The 16,586-nt window shown below is 39.3% G+C and overlaps 1 protein-coding gene across 1 annotated transcript; it reads right to left on the bottom strand.

The window, feature by feature from the left end:
- Positions 1 to 6,249: 6,249 nt before the first annotated feature.
- LOC308686571 (uncharacterized protein) lies at positions 6,250 to 12,648 on the bottom strand. The gene is made up of 2 exons (XM_081395001.1): positions 11,553 to 12,648; positions 6,250 to 6,952 (listed from the first exon to the last, which is right to left on the bottom strand). Exons 1-2 carry the CDS (start codon positions 12,524 to 12,526, stop codon positions 6,925 to 6,927), a joined length of 1,002 nt encoding a protein of 333 aa, XP_081251127.1. The 5' UTR covers positions 12,527 to 12,648; the 3' UTR covers positions 6,250 to 6,924.
- Positions 12,649 to 16,586: the final 3,938 nt, after the last annotated feature.

The following is a 16,586-nucleotide window of genomic DNA, read 5'->3' as shown; positions in this document are numbered from 1 at the left end:
GCATTACATATAGCCTATAGGGCCTAACACGCTCTCACATGTTTATTTTTTAATAAACCATATTCAACAACATATAAAAATGAAATAATCTTTAGAGTAATTTGATAAAGCCGCGGCCATCATTACCAAGTGCGAACCATTGACAGTGAATGAAACGAAGCGAACTTAGCCTGCAGGCCGTAGTGTGACATGCGTAAACCAATGGTGTAAACATAATCATAGATGACGCGCCACGGGTTTTTATTTAAAAGAAAGAACGTAATAATAATAATAATAATGCATAAGTTTTATATAGCGCTTTTCAAGGAACGCAAAGATGCTTTACAAATGAAACAAACAAACAAAAACAAACAAAAAATGAGAGTGCTACTGTAGATTGTAGGCGAGCTGAAACAGGTGAGTTTTGAGCAGGTTTTTGTAGGTGGTCAGTGAGTCCGAGTTTCTGATGTGGATGGGGAGTGAGTTCCAAAGGGTGGGGGCAGCGATGGCAAAGGCTCGATCTCCCAAGGTTCGGTACTTTGATTTGGTGATGGGTTTGAGAAGGTTTAAGTCGGCAGAGCGGAGGCGTCGGGAGGGGTTGTGGTCCTGCAAGAGGTCTGTAAGGTATGGAGGGGCCAAGTTATTGAGGGCTTTGTAGGTGATGAGCAGAACTTTGTAATGGATGCGCTGTTGTACAGGGAGCCAGTGAAGCTGTTGAAGGACGGGGGTGATGTGGTCTCTGGAGCGGGTGTGGGTGAGGAGACGGGCAGCGGAGTTTTGAACATATTGCAGTTTTTGTAAATCAGAGGAAGGGAGACCATATAGGAGGCTATTGCAGTAGTCGAGTCTTGATGTAATAAATGCATGGATGAGAGTTTCAGCAGCAGATGTGGAGAGGGTGGGGCGTAGGCGAGCAATGTTACGTAGGTGGAAAAAGGCAGTTTTGGTGATATGACGGATATGAGGCTTAAATGTGAGCATGGGGTCAAAAATAAAACCAAGATTTCGGATCTGGGGAGAGGTGGTAACTGTATGGCCATCGACAGATAGAGTGAAGTCTTGGGTGGAGGGGAGGAGTGATTTGGGACCAATGACGATGATTTCCGATATATTGCAGTTGAGTTTAAGGAAGTTGGCGTTCATCCAGGATTTTATTGCAGACAGGCAGTTTGTTATGGTTAATACTGTGGCAGGAGTGATGGATCTGGTGCTGAGGTATAGTTGTGTGTCGTCTGCGTAACTGTGGAATTTTAGTCCGTGATTATGAATGATAAGACCACGGGGAAGCATATACAGAATAAACAAAGGGGGACCTAGCACCGAGCCTTGAGGGACTCTGTGATTGACAGGTATGGTGTGAGACGTACAGTTGTTGATAGATATGAATTGAGATCTGTCGGTGATCCAGACTTGAAGGTTTCGTAGAGCTGATTGGAGTGGAGGTGATGTTGTAGTTGAGAGGCAACCGAGCATTCCAGGATCTTAGACAGGAAAGGTAGGTTGGAGATTGGGCGGAAGTTGTTGGGGTTATCAGGATCCAGGCCAGGTTTTTTAAGTATTGGTGTGATGGCGGCAACTTTGAGGGAAGAGGGAACTGTTCCAGTGGTGAGAGAGGAGTTGATGATAACCATAATGAGTGGGCTGAGGCAGGGGAGGCAGTGCTTGACCAGTGCAGATGGAATGGGATCCAGTGGGCAGGTTGTGAGGTGGATTTTGTTGAAATGGTTAGTGAGATCCGTTTCTGTAATGACTGATAGGGAGGGAAGAGTGGTGTGAAATTGAAGGGATGAGTCGTGTTGGAGGTCTGTGCTGGGAGAGATGTTCACAGAGAGTTCTTGGTGAATGCTGTCAGTTTTGTATTTAAAGAAGTCGATGAAATTATTGCATTTGTCCACGGTGAATAAGTGAGTGATATTGTCAATGGGTTTGAGTAGTTTATTAACTGTGGCAAACAGAGTCCGGGGGTTGGAAGATCCAGAGTGAATGATACCAGAATAAAAAGCTGTGCGGGCTGATGTGAGCGCTGATCTATAATGATGGCTGTGATCCTTGTAGGCTTGTAGGTGTACAGTGAGTCCAGTTTTCTTATGTAGGCGTTCCAGTTGTCTGCGTTCTTTTTTGAGTTTGTGCAGTTCAGGGGTGAACAAGGGAGCAGAGCGGGAGAATGTAACTGTTGCAGTTTTAACTGGTGCGAGAGTATTGAGGCTGGATGTGAGTGTGCGATTGTAGTGAACTACTAGGTCGTCGGTGGTTAAGTTTTCAGGGATGCTGGGTATGGAAATTTTGTTTGCGATATGGGAGGAGAGGGAGGTGAGACAGAGGGACTTTAGATTTCGGTAAGATATGGTGCGTGTCTGCTTGAAATGAGGGCTGGGGAGGTTGATGTGAAATGTTATGGCGAGATGATCAGATATGGCCAGGTCTGTGTGTGAGAGAGTGTCAATATTAAGTCCAGTAGAGCAGACCAAGTCCAAAGTGTGTCCACGGGTGTGAGTGGGAAAATTGACATGTTGTATGAAATTAAAACTGTGTATAATGTCCAAGAAATCCATTGTGGGTTTGGAGGTGGAAGAGTCGATGTGAATATTGAAGTCACCTACGAGTAATATGGTTGATGAAGTTGAGCAGAGTGGAGTTATAAATTCTGAGAAATCTGACAGGAAAGAAGGATTGGGTTTGGGAGGGCGATAGATTATTGAAATAGTCAGAGGAGTGGGGCCTAAGAGTTTAACTGAGAGGTGTTCAAAAGAGGGAACAGATGGGATGGGGAGAGGGCGAAGCTTGAGAGTTTGTCTATGGATGGCAGCAATACCACCGCCCCTGCCTTCAGGACGAGGTTGGTCCATGTATGAGAATCCAGTGGGGGTGGCTTGGTTTAGGGAGACATAGTCATGAGGTATTTGCCAGGTTTCAGTTAAACAGATTAAGTCTAATTGTGAGTCCAGAATGAATTCGTTGAGAATGGTGCTTTTATTGTTAAGGGATCTTATGTTCAATAGTCCAAGCTTGAGAGACTCTTGTTTTGAAGGGGATGAAGCGGAAATGGGAACTGACCGGAGGTTGAAATGGTTCACGTGACGTTGGCTCAGATGACGTTGTGCGTTGCTGTTTAGATGCCGGGACGCGGAGGAGAAGCAATGAGGAAGTGTTGTGCCGAAGCTGTCATTCCCGGTGGATATGTGTATTAAGTTTCTACGGGAGCCTCTGTGGATGTAACGGTGGCGTTGAAGATTTTTATTTCAGCGGTGAGCTCCGGAGTAGCCGATGGATAGCGGTTTAGCTGGAGTAGCTGTTTAGCTGAGTACCGGAAAGCCATGAAGTTGTTAGTGGAGTTTTGCAACCAAGGAAGCAGGATGGAGAGCAGAAAAAGAACTAGGACCAGGTACTGCATCGTCCGGGAGGGATGATTGGGTCGTCTTGGGCAGGAGAAGTTAGCGTTACCGCCCGAAAGCACGGGTGTTAACCCGATCAATCCAGCGGCGTTGCCAACTATACAATCCGTAGTCCCAAAACGCAGCCGAACCAAACTGGGTCGGGTCCCTCGGTAGCAGAGACGTGCAGGCGAAAAGGTCCAGGTAAGTGCTGAGGCAGTTTTGATTCAGTACGAAGTTTTGATTTGATTTCCCGGAGGGAGAAGCGGCAGCCAAAAACGCGCCAGCGTCCTCTCCAACCGGTGACCTTCAAACGTAGCTTATGTTTGTATGTAGGTCTAGGCAATTCGTATTCACAATACTTAATAACTAATATTATTTTATTGCATTTGTATTAGTTGTTTGAAGAGTTAAAAAAAATCGGTCGGTCTTAACGCAACCGGCAAGTCGGTCGGATTAAAAGAGAAAATAAATAAATAATTGGCTCGGTACTAAATTTACAGGGTCGGTCGGGTTACGGGAAACAAGAATATTTTTAAGGATGGCCTTATCTGATCTCAAGAACCATTGCAAGTAGGGATGTTTCCGATCAGGATTAATAAGTAATACTTAAGTGCTCTGTGGAATGTCAGTATTTTTTTTTCTCAGACAAGTAATACCACATGTTATTTACAGTAATGCTATTGATTGTGGTTTTAATTGAGAATCAAATAAATAAACACCACAAATATTAATTTTACAATTTAATAGGCCTTTAAAAACAGGGCTTATGGAAAACATGTATTATGTTACCATTAGAGATGCGCACAAAGCTTGAATTTCTAGGTATGTCCCTCTTTGACTAATGTATTTTCAAGATGGAGGCTCAACATGGCTTCCGCCATTCGAACGACTCACTCGTATGTATTTTAAATGGCAGCTTATACACTTATGAGAATACTTAGTTGTTTGAAGTGATTACACATTAATGAGAACATATCATTTTGAAAGAACAAGGTGTTTTTGGCTAAAAATCAACTTAAACTATTATACAGTGTAGCTTTAATTACTTGCGTCTCGACTCCCTCTGCCATTGTATGCTACTGCGACAAAGCACGTCGGTACATTATTATTGGTTATAGTCTATTACTGAACTGATACCAAATCGTCCCTGTCTGCATCGTAGAATTTCGACACCCCTATTGCATATGGACATATATTTTGAGGTAATCATTGCACATCGTCACATAGCATGTTTTATTGAGTTAGGTACAAAAAATACTAGTAAAGTTTCAGAAAGCACAGATCCAACAAACCATTCTGTGATTATCCATCTGCCTGCCGCCAGGTTGCTGACCACTGCACAATTGGATATCTTGGATCTAAACTTGTAGGACTACCATCCACAATAGAACTGAGGTCTAACAGTAATCTCATTTTGTCTGTGCATTTTGCAGGATGGTGACGAAGCCTTCATTCAAAAATGCACAGAGGAGACCACAGTGGGAATCTACATTCAAAAATTCCGTGACAGATCAGACGATATCGGGATTATCCTGGAAGGCCAGAACATCTTGCAAGGCTTAGACAACTTTGCATTAGCTACAGCAATGCTTTTTGGTCTTATGTATGCCTTAAATCTCAACTACCCACCTGAAATGAAAAGTACATTTGAGTACTGCAGAAGATAGTCATGGAGCTGGAAGGCTCCACTCTATCCAAGAAAGCACAAGTTCTCAGAAACAGACTCTATGAGTGAGCGGTTTCCATGGTACGGCAGGATGGACACAAGGTAGTTTCTCACCTCTTGCAATAAGGACCATTTCCTTTTAATTTCACACACTCACAAAGAACTTGCTTTGTTAAAAAGTTGAATGTGTTTAATGTGTTTGATATGAGTAGGTTGGCCACTGTTTTTTTTATTATTATTATTATTTATTTTTTTAATGGTTGTTTTAACATGTGCATAGTTTTTTGGTTAAACCTATTGGTTAAAAGGACACTCTGATAAGAGTAAAGTGATAAGAGTAAAGCGATAAGAGTAAAAAAGAGTAAAGTGATATAAGAGTAAAGTGATAAGAGTAAAAAGAGTAAAGTTATAAGAGTAAAGTGACATAAAATGATGAGTAAAAAGAGTAAAGTTATAAGAGTAAAGTGATATAAGAGTAAAGTGAAAAGAGTAAAAAGAGTGAAGTGATAAGAGTAAAAAGAGTAAAGCGATAAGAGTAAAAAGAGTAAAGTGATAAGAGTAAAAAGAGTAAAGCGATAAGAGTAAAAAGAGTAAAGTGATAAGAGTAAAGTGATATGCTGTCATTGTTCATTGACATTGTTCATGGATTTTAAGCTATTTTTAACACGCAGAGAACTACTTACTACTGTAGCCCATACTCTGAAAAATTAGTTGTACTGTTAAAAGAAATGCATCAATTTGACTTCTCTTATGCTTTTAAAATTGAAAACAAAAATGTCAAGATATGCTTTGGACTACTTGATACTCATACTGTTCACCTTTTCCTCTACACCTGTTTGACTGTGTCCTTGTCTTCTACTTAATGTTTGTTTTGTTGCAGTTTACTGTATCTGAATGATCATTACTGTTCACCTTTTCCACAAAATGTTTGACTGTTCCTTGTCTTTTACCTAAAGTGATGAGTAAAGTGATACGAGTATAAATATGCCGTCATTGTTCATTGACATTTGTTCATGGAATCTAAGCTATTTTTAACTTCAAAAATCCAAACAGAAAGCTTACTTCTAATAGCACTCACTGTGTAAAAAATGTATTGTAACTTTAAAAAATAATACAGCAATTTGATTCAAGAAATGTGTTTGCTTGTCTTACTGCTTTTAAACTGTACAGTAATGTTGTGAATGTACTTAAAACTAGTGGATGTAAAAAATACATTTAAAGTCAGCTTATAGTATTCTAAAACTTAATCAGGTTAGTTGTATTTATTGAAACCACAGCAGATATGAATGGAAAAACATAAAAATCATGTTAGTTTAACAAGCACAAATTATGTATCTTGAACATATATAAATCATGTTTATTTAACAAACAAATTATGTATCTTGAACATATAAATCATGTTTTTTTCATAAACAAATTATGTATCTTTAACATATAAAAATCATGTTCGTTTAACAAGCACAAATTATGTAGCTTTAACATGTATAAATCATGTTGCGTAAACCTAACTTTATTATGTGCAACCGATGTACATATTTTTTTTATGTTAACCCAACAGGGTTTTTTTTTTCAGTGTGTGAACATTAAGACTGTATCTGAATCTCTTCCCTCATTGATCACATGTGAACCGCTTCTCTCCAGTGTGAGATCTCATGTGTTCTTTAAGGTGTGTTGGTGACGTAAAACTCTTCCCACATTGATCACATGTGTGCGGCCTCTCTCCGGTGTGGAACCTAATGTGACACTCAATTTTATGCTTGCTTGTGAAACTCTTTCCACATTGAGTGCAGGTGAACATATTTCTTGGCTCTTCTTTTCTTTAAAATTGTATTTTTAGTCTTTGAGCGACTCAAAGTTTTTTCTCCAGATTTGACTTGATGTTCCTCTTTCACTTCACTTAGTTCTTTACTCTCCTCCTTCACTTCCATCCGGTCTAAAATGAAAGACATAGAGTTAATTTCATTTTAAATAAATCAAAATACGAGAGAAAAAAAACAATTATCTAACATAATATAAAAAAATATAAATACAATACAGCTGTAATTGACACCAACGGTTTTATTGCTGTTTCATTTGTTTTACTAAAAATTAATGGCTGGTCACATAAGACTTTTCCTTCCACTGAGTCCCATTCATGCATGAATGTGGGACAATAAAAATGTTTACAGTATCTGTAGAAATTTCACACTCAAAAAATCTAGTGTTAAATTTTAAAAATGTTAGCATTATCTTTGTCCGACAAGTTTCACTCAACACTAGTTACAATAAATATAAAAGAGCTTAAATAATATTTAGTTTGGCATGATGTTGACAATCAATCTGAAATTCTCAAACCTCTTTTTCCTGAACATTTGTTGAAAGCCAAAATTTTGTTTAAACAGGACCTATTATGCCCCGACATCATGCGTCATATCATTTCGCCTGCTGCACTCATGGTACGGCAGCAAAGTTTCTTGATTATTACGCAGGAATGAGAGTATAGTTCCTAGCCATATCAGCCTAGAAAATCGCAACTTTACATTTTCCGTCGGTCTTAGTGCACGATACTACAGAAGAGTCAAGTTTTAAATAGGAAAAATATCAAAACTCTTTGGTAATTTTTTTGAGAGAGATGCTAATGGTCTTGTCCGATTTTAATGATCTATGCTAAGCTATGCTAAAAGTGGTACCGCCAGACCCGGAGATTGGCTGAATGGATTCGAAAACAGTCAAACTCAACAGTTTAACTCTGCTACTAGTAGGGCCTCTTCTAGCTCTAAATGACCAGTCAGGATCTGATACTTAAAGCGTTCACTAGCCTTCACTGGCAGAAGGTTCTCTAGTGTCATCCGTAGTCTCGAAAACTGTCTGGAATAAGCTGCTGTCAGACTGGGGATGGTAGGCTTAGGGCCTCGATATATCTGCTCCTGGACGTGTTGCATCTCAGCTCTAGGCGCCAATGCTGGGCAAGGAGGCAGACAGAAGTCTCTATCGCTCTGGCGACGACTGCGTCTGGGACTAGGTGTCTCATCATCATACTGTACAGCTGTTACAGGCTGGGCTGAGTAGGTGTAGGACCTCTGAGGGGGGGCATGACGACTCTGTTCAGCATATGGGCGCTCTGGCCTGGGTGAAAACATTAAGTCTCCCATCTGCTTTGTCAGCTGCTCACACTGGACAGATCGGTCTAGAGGAACCTCACCAGGATACACTGCAGAATCTCTCTGTCTATGGACGGGCGGTGGCACATGGTAGCATTTTCTGCCTGAAGCCCTTGCAGTGTGGACAGAATCTCAGGTAGAATGTGACTGTGAAGATCATTGCTGTCTCTTTTTATCTCAGTCCACATAGATTTAATATCAAACAGCTGCTGATCTTGGAGGCGGAGCTCATCATACTCTTGCGACGCATCTCCAGATGGATCTGGCCATACATCTCGTAGTAGTAGATCATCTACGTACGGTGACTGACTCTCTGGAGAAGATGATCGTGACACACTCTCAGCCGTGGGCTGAAACAGAGGTAATGCTCTCTTCATATGTGCTGAATCAGAAACTTGATAATCTGCTAGATGTGCAGGTAGCCTTATTTGTCGTCTAGGTCAGACAACAGGAGGATCTGGTTCTGGTTCTCTGCTGTAATTCACAACCCGGCACAAAGGACCATTTGAAATGAAGAGGTTCGAATGTAGACTTAATTTAGATGGATGTGAAACACAGCAGGCAGTCGGTCAGAACTGTGTGAGTTGACTTAGTTGAAGAGAAACACCAAGCAGGGTCCAAGTTTAACTTTGTTTACTGAAGAGCTGGTTGAGTTTACATGTGTGATTCTATAACAAATTATTCAAGATAAATAATTTATATATATATACTATGGGGGGGCTCGGCTTAATAAGACATGGGCTCCACTGAAAACGTGATTGTGAAATTTTGGGGGGACTCAAAAAATATTGACAATGTGTTATTTTGACGTGCAATTTCAGTTTTGTGTAATGTGATCATTGTGGATTATTATGTGTAAAATAGCACAAATATCATGAATTCATTCATGCAGGATGGCGATTTAAACCTACCAGTAATTCACTTCAATAAAGATAACTATGCAGGATATTGGCTATTCTTGTAATGAGCATCAAGGTGTGGTGGCGCTGCGGTGCAAATTCCACTCATGTTAATTTACCTGATTTTGATCTGCGCGCAAATTGGCCATTGATCTGCGCGCAAAGTCCTTGAAATCCATTCTGTGTTAAGGTAAGGCATGTTATTCCCAAAATGTGTTGTGACTGGGTTGTTATAGGTCTGCGTGACTCTCGATGTCTTAGGCCTAATTGAACGGAGGAATTATGGTATTCTTCTGTAGCCCGACGAATAATTTAACCGTTGTTCATGTGAACTCAAAGAGATCCTATTTATAGACTATTTGTTGGTGGATGTTTGCTGTTTGACCTATCAATTCGGGTCGATAAAGTATAATAGAGTAAATCCACATAGTGATTTATCCTATATAGTGCTTGCATAAAGCAAGCAGTGCATACACTTGTGACTTGTAGCTGTTATATATCTGTCTTTCATGAACGATCCATTCATTGCGTCTGTCACGTGACAGATGAACGAAAGACTCTGAAGGTAAAGTAATTATTTATGTTCCTTGTAAATTATTTTTGACTGCATTATAATGATTTCTTAATTCAGAATATAATCAAGATTGCGTAGGTGGATGTGTTCGGGGAAATTGCCTGTTAAAAGTATAACATTTAAAGCCCCTTAGATGAACGAAATGGCTCGAAAAAAGATTCTTTCATTTTGATGAACGAGATCAAACAAGAGTCAGTAAAATGATTCGAACTTCCCATCCTCGTATGGCACGCGCATAACCAACCCCCCCGTTAGTAATAACGTTAGTTCAAAAGGGCAAACAGTCAAAGTTATTATGCGAGTTAACTTGAGTCAGAATGTAAGTTACATAATGTTTATGCAAAGTTGCATTTGTCATCCGTCACCGTGACATCAAGTGGACTTTTGAAGCTGAAATAATGAGTGGATTAAGCTTGGACTTGGAATAACGAGAGGAATAACATGAATAACTTTCTTGTTGGAGGATTGTAATGCATGATCACAGCCAGTCAGGTAACGTTAACGTTACAAGGAAGGGAGAGGAGACTAGCACTACGCTACCACGGCTCCTTAAATTAGGTAAGACAAAAAGTTGTATTTTTAGCAACAGGTTTATTGACTTGTAATAGCAGTTTAAGGTGGAATATGTGACAATCGGGTCCAGTCGGGTCTGTGTCTTCCCGGCGGTTTCGGGTCCAGCTTTCAAATAATAGACGGGTCCAGTTCGGGTCCGGTTAGGCATTTCTCGGATCTGCACGGGTCCGGGTCCAGCTTTTGAAATAATAGACGGGTCCGGGTCCGTTCGGTTTAGCACATTACGGGTCTCTTTCGGGTTCGGGCACGAATTTTTGGACCCGTGAAGACCTCAACCTCAAAGTAACACATAGAAAAAATCCAAAATACACTAAATAGAAAGAGTAATTCAGGCAGAATGATGCTAATCGGCTACTGTTTAGACTAATAAATATAAATTACTAGTTTCTTGGTATCAACAGGAAATATTTGGAAATATAAACTTACTTGACATGTATGCACACAACAACTCAATATAAACTTCAAATGAATCGTAATCAAACAACTATGGATGATCTACAATGAAGCTGCCCAAACGTTTACACTCTAACATGCACTGCATCTTCTCTCTATACCAACGCTTCAGTACAGGTGATGCTATAGTAACATCATGCGCTGTGATTGGTCAGGATCATCCAGGACATGTAAGGGCATCCAGGCCTTTTGTATATTTAGTTTTACAAATAGGGACAATCTTTGAAGGATGAACAAATCATGTTTTTGGTCATCACATTAAAAATAACATTAAAAATGGATAATATTTAGAGATTTGAAGAGCTGAAAAAAGTGTGAATGGCTTGAAAGTTCTTGATTAGTGCTTGAATTTTACTCTCAAATGATATATGAACCCTGAAATGAATAAATGTAAAAACATTTGACAATTTCTGCCACAATACCATGGTTACAGTTAGCATTACTAAATTAAATCCACAGTGAATATTGGTGATTTGTGGACTTAAAAGCCTTATAACTTAAAACGTCATGAACTTGTTCGTTCAAGGCACAATGTTTCTACTGGCTTCCAAGTCAGTGCCCATGATTTACTCAATCTCAAGTCATGCTAGGCGTGTATGAGATTCTTCTTTTAGACAAATACAATCAGTTATATTAAAAAATGTCCTGGCTCTTCCAAGCTTTATAATGGATTATAATGAATGTGGGTTTTTTTTTTGCATTGATATTAACTGACAAATTACACATTCCTGTTGGTTGAACACGAGTTAATAGATATCAATCAATCAACAAAGTGTCCTGTGCTCACCACACACCAGCTATAGGTGGAGAGGAGAGATTTGGTTATTGGGAGATGTGTGTCTAACTTACACAGAAGAGACTTTGTTTATCAGCACATGAAAAAAAACTACTTACTGTGATCTCAGACTGAGGTGATGTGGTTTATCCACTGCATGGATCTTCATGTGTCGCTTCAGGTGAGTTTTAAAAGAGAAACTCTTTCCACACTGATCACACGTGGGCGGCTTCTCTCCGCTGTGGATCATCTCATGTCTTTTCAGATTTGATGACTGACTGAAACTCGTGTCACAGTGTGAACACTTGTAAGGTTTTTCTCCAGTGTGGATCCTCTCATGCGTTTTCAGATGTGATGACAGACTGAATCCCTTGTCACAGTGTGAACACTTGTAAGGTTTTTCTCCAGTGTGGCTCATCTCATGTCTTTTATGATCTGTTAACTGACTGAATCTCTTGTCACAGTGTGAACACTTGTAAGGCTTTTCTCCAGTGTGGATCCTCTCATGTGTTTTCAGATGTGCTGACTGACTGAATCTCTTGTTACAGTGCGAACACTTGTAAGGTTTTTCTCCAGTGTGAATACTCTCGTGCCGTTTTAACTTGTGTGCTGTAGTAAAAGTCTTCTCACACTCAAAGCACATGTACTCTCTCACACCAGTATGAATTTTCTCATGTCTATGTAAATGTTGCCGCAGTGAAAAACTCTTTCCACACACAGAACATGAATGTCGCTTCTCCTTCGTATGAACTGTCAGGTGTCTCTTCAGGGCTGATGCCTGACGAAAAGTTGTGCGGCACTGATCACATGTGAACGGCTTCTCTCCAGTGTGGATCTTCATGTGTCTCTCAAGACTTGTTTTGTATGGGAAACTCTTTTCACATTGATCACATGAGAACGGCTTCTCTCCAGTGTGGATCATCATGTGTCTCTCAAAATGTGTTTTGTTTGTGAAACTGTTTCCGCATTGATCACATGTGAACGGCTTCTCTCCTGTGTGGATCCTCATGTGTTCTTTAATCTTTTCTGATTGGGTGAAACTCTTCCCACATTGATGGCATACATGCGGCTTCTCTTCTGTGTGGATCATCATGTGTTGCTTTAAAATGTGTTTGCTTGATAAACTGTTTCCACACTGAGTGCAGGTGAAAGATTTCTTGGCTCTTCTTTTCTTTAAATAGTTCTTCACTCTCCTCGTTCTCTTCCATCAGGTCTGACATGAAAGAAAAAAATATTAAATAAAAAATTCAGTTCATCAAAATCATTCAAAGAGAGAAATATAAAGTCAAAGGACATGGAAGTGAGCCCTGATGTAATAGTAGAAAGTAGAACTGTTATAAAATATGATAATTTGATGATGCCTTTTTATAAATTGATTATATGTCCTTGAAACGTTCCATCAATGAGGTTAATTTATCTTCCAATTATTTTAAAAACATTATAGGCATGAATCCCATGTTTCTTTAGCAAGAACTTTTAAATATATGTGATCAATGACACAATTACAGGACTCTACGCTAACTTTTTTTCATGTACATGTGCTCCTAAATGAAAAAAATTTAGGAGCACACAAAGAAATATAGGTGCACAGTGAAAAAAGTTGATTAAACTGCTCAATTCATATGGATTAGTTTTATGATTTTTTTAATTAACTTTTTTCGAAGCATCAAAGTGGTAGTTGCGTAGGCTGTCAATGGAGGAAAAGAAATCTCTCAATTTCATCAAAACGTCTTACGGGTTTGGAACGACATGATGGAGAGTAATAAATGACAGAATTTTCTATTTTGGGTGAACTACCCGTTTAATAATTATGCAATTATTATGTTTAGCCTACTTCAAAATATATAAAAAGAATGAACACCTCAATGAAGTATAAAGTGCTAAAAACAAAACAAATGCCCACTTGCTTTTTTCCTTTGCAGTACTTGCAGTCGGCTACATTAAAGTCCCTGTAAAGTCAAAATTAAGTATGTTTGTCACACCACAGAAAAATGTGTTATTAGCCACCCAGCCAAATTTTAATGATAAAAAAGCCGGCAAGTACATAAAATAAGCGATCAAAATCTTGAAAAAATGAGCAGTAGTCTCTGTTCTCAAACGCTGGGGGCGTGTCCACTGGCTGCGCTGAAACCACGCCCACTCGCAGGAAAGCTCGCTGCCATCGCCACACTCAACTGTCACCACTACAGCCGGAAAGGATGCTCCAAGCAATTTGTTTTACAAAGCCATACATGAACACTATACATAAGCACACAAGGTAACTTACAAGGTAACTTTAGTTTATAAAACTATCCCGTGTAAAATGATCACTACAGAGGCGGGTTTTGGCGGTGATCCTCAACTCTCCATCAAGGTGGCTCTTCACAAAATTAATCCACCTCTTGTTGATATGATAGTTTTTCGAAAATTTAAATAAGGACACCGATCTGTTTTGTACGTGATCACATCCAGGTAATACGCATTTCCGTGACGAAGGCATAGCTAGCTAGCAAACTGTAGGATGTAGTAACTAATAGTACTGACAGTAGGCCTAACTCACGATTGAGTTGCAAACTGATGTGAATGGGCTCCAGTGCGTCATCAAGTAGGGGCGTGTCCAGGAGCTCAGGGGCTCCAGTGCGTCATCAAGTAGGGGCGTGTCCAGGAGCTCAGGGGCTCTTGTGCGTCATCGAGCCCCCGTTTTAGCCCCGCCCAAAAAATCCGGAACACAGCAACAGTCAAAAACTGTTTAACGGTCTAACTTCACAATTCAGTACTTCACAGTGCACAGTCTTTGTAATATGATTTAGCAATACATTTCTAACATTTATAATGTGTTTAGAATTTTTTTTTAGAATTGCCTTTACAGGGACTTTAAGTTGTCCTCAAAAATGAGTCTTTGGTGTCTTCCTGTCCTCAGTGTCGACTGTTTTGGTCGTAACTTCAGTTTCTGCACATGGTATTTTGGTGAGACCTAAACGTTGCTAATAAAATTTTGATACTCATTTGCAAGTATTGATAGTGTGCGTGAGTTCCTTGTTTTGTTTTTTTGCACTTGGTCTTTTGAGATAATGACTATAGGCTTCATACTGTGTTGCGTATCTAGCTCACTAAGTGTTTACTTGACTTTTTTTATGGTGTAGGTTTACACCTGGTCACTTCATGCATTTTTACTTATCAAAACAATTCCATTTACACCTAGTCACATAAGTGTGTTTTTCACAAAACTGATATAAATCGTAGGGCTGGGTATTGACACAAATTTCACAATTCGATTCGATTTCGATTCACAAGCTTGCAATTCGATTCGATTTCGATTCACAAGCTTGCAATTCGATTCGATTTCGATTCGATTCTGATTCGATCCAATATGGATTATTTTGGATATCAGGTACAATACATGGCAAATTTTCTCAAGTAAAACAAATCTCTTAACTAATGCTTTAAACTATGGGAGTCAGTGGTAGCCTACTAAGCTTCATTAGCCTACTATAATATTGAAGGTAAAAATTAACTGATTTGTATACAAACACTTAAATTACACTTTTATTTATTTTTATAATAATAAAGTTATATGAAATATAAACATTTAAATGGTGGCTGTCATAAAAACCTGCCAGATTTATTCAAACATGCATTCAAAATTGAAGAACATTAAAAAAGATAATGAATATGTAATATGGTGCATATATTTAACAAAATGCTCCTCTCTAGAGTTAATTTTTCTAGCTGACTGACGAGTTTATGGTCACTGGATATGGTTTTTCTGAGGTAAATGTGACGTTATATGACATTGTTTACAAGCGGATTTACTGACATCTTTCCACGGTTGAAACACTGACTACGTTTACATGCAGCCAATAACCCGTTCAAAACCGGGATATTAGCAATAACCCGGTCGCGCACGGCCATGTAAACACCGGCAAAAACCCGGATATGCTCATATACCGGTTTTTAAAACCCCGGATATTATACCTGGGGTACCCCTTTTCTAACCCGAATGTTTGGTCATGTAAACGCGTATCGGCATATCCCCATCAAAAGGAACATTGATTTGTGTTCTGCGCATGTTCTATTCACAAGGAATCTTGGTCTTTTGAGTAGAGACGGCGCATACAAAACCCCGCGTGCAGTATACCGGAAGTTAACAAGAAATAGAGGTAAACATGGCGAGACGCAGCACAGCACCACACTTTTGGAGCAAGGAGGAAAGCGCAAACAAAGGCAATTGCTATCTGCCCCGAACTATTCATTATCCGCGTGTTGCTGCTGTTGTTGTTGTCTTTGGATACAGGAAGAAGAATCGGAAATGACGCATATTGCGTCTTAAGGTTGTCCGTACGTCCAGACGCTAACCGTGCGTCGCCGTTTACATCACGATATTGCCCATTGATTACAAATTCCATGTATACAGGAGTAACACTCTCTGCTCACGCATGTAAACGGGTTATTCCGAATGTTTCAGAAACCCAAATAGTGACCTTAACCCGACCATAACCCGGATATTGGCTGCATGTAAACGTAGTCACTGATTGAGTGATTCCATGTCACATGATACGGAATTTGATAAGTTGTACTCTATCTTTTAACCCGTCATTTTGACCCGGAGAAGATTTTCTTTTTCCCGAAAATACTAGTTAATGTTATCGCTTTGGACTGAAACTTAGTGACTTTTTTCACAAATGGTATAAATACTTCTGAAATGTTTTGTGACAATTTTGTTGGGTTTTGTCACCTTGTCACCCTTGTAGTGTTCCTGGTCAAAAATGACCGGACTACAAAAAATAGCTTAGAAATCACTTGTTATGCAATATTATCACCCAATATTGGATTCAATCTTTTTGTCAACTTGTTCTCTTTCAGTTAGGACTGGTTTTATATTTGTATTTGCATCTGATTAATCGTAGGCCTCATTTATTTGATAGTAGGCGTCTCATTTTTTGAGTAAAAAAAAAACATTATTTTTTAATAATTTTGGAAATTTTAAATAAAATCTGATGAAAATTGGCACTGTTGATCACACTAGTCTACTTTAATTTTTCACCAGGAATTTTGTTTTGAAAAACTTTTATTTTGTACAAAATGGCACATTGTCCCTCTTGTGGTGTTCCCGGTCAAAAATGACCGGCCTACAAAAATAGCTTATAAATCACTCGTTATGCAATATTATCACC

Source organism: Scardinius erythrophthalmus (assembly GCF_964197995.2).
Source record: "Scardinius erythrophthalmus genome assembly, contig: HAP1_SCAFFOLD_440, whole genome shotgun sequence".
Lineage (NCBI taxonomy): Eukaryota > Metazoa > Chordata > Actinopteri > Cypriniformes > Leuciscidae > Scardinius > Scardinius erythrophthalmus.
The sequence above is the reverse complement of the archived record's forward strand: the minus strand, read 5'-3'. Positions and strand labels throughout refer to the sequence as shown.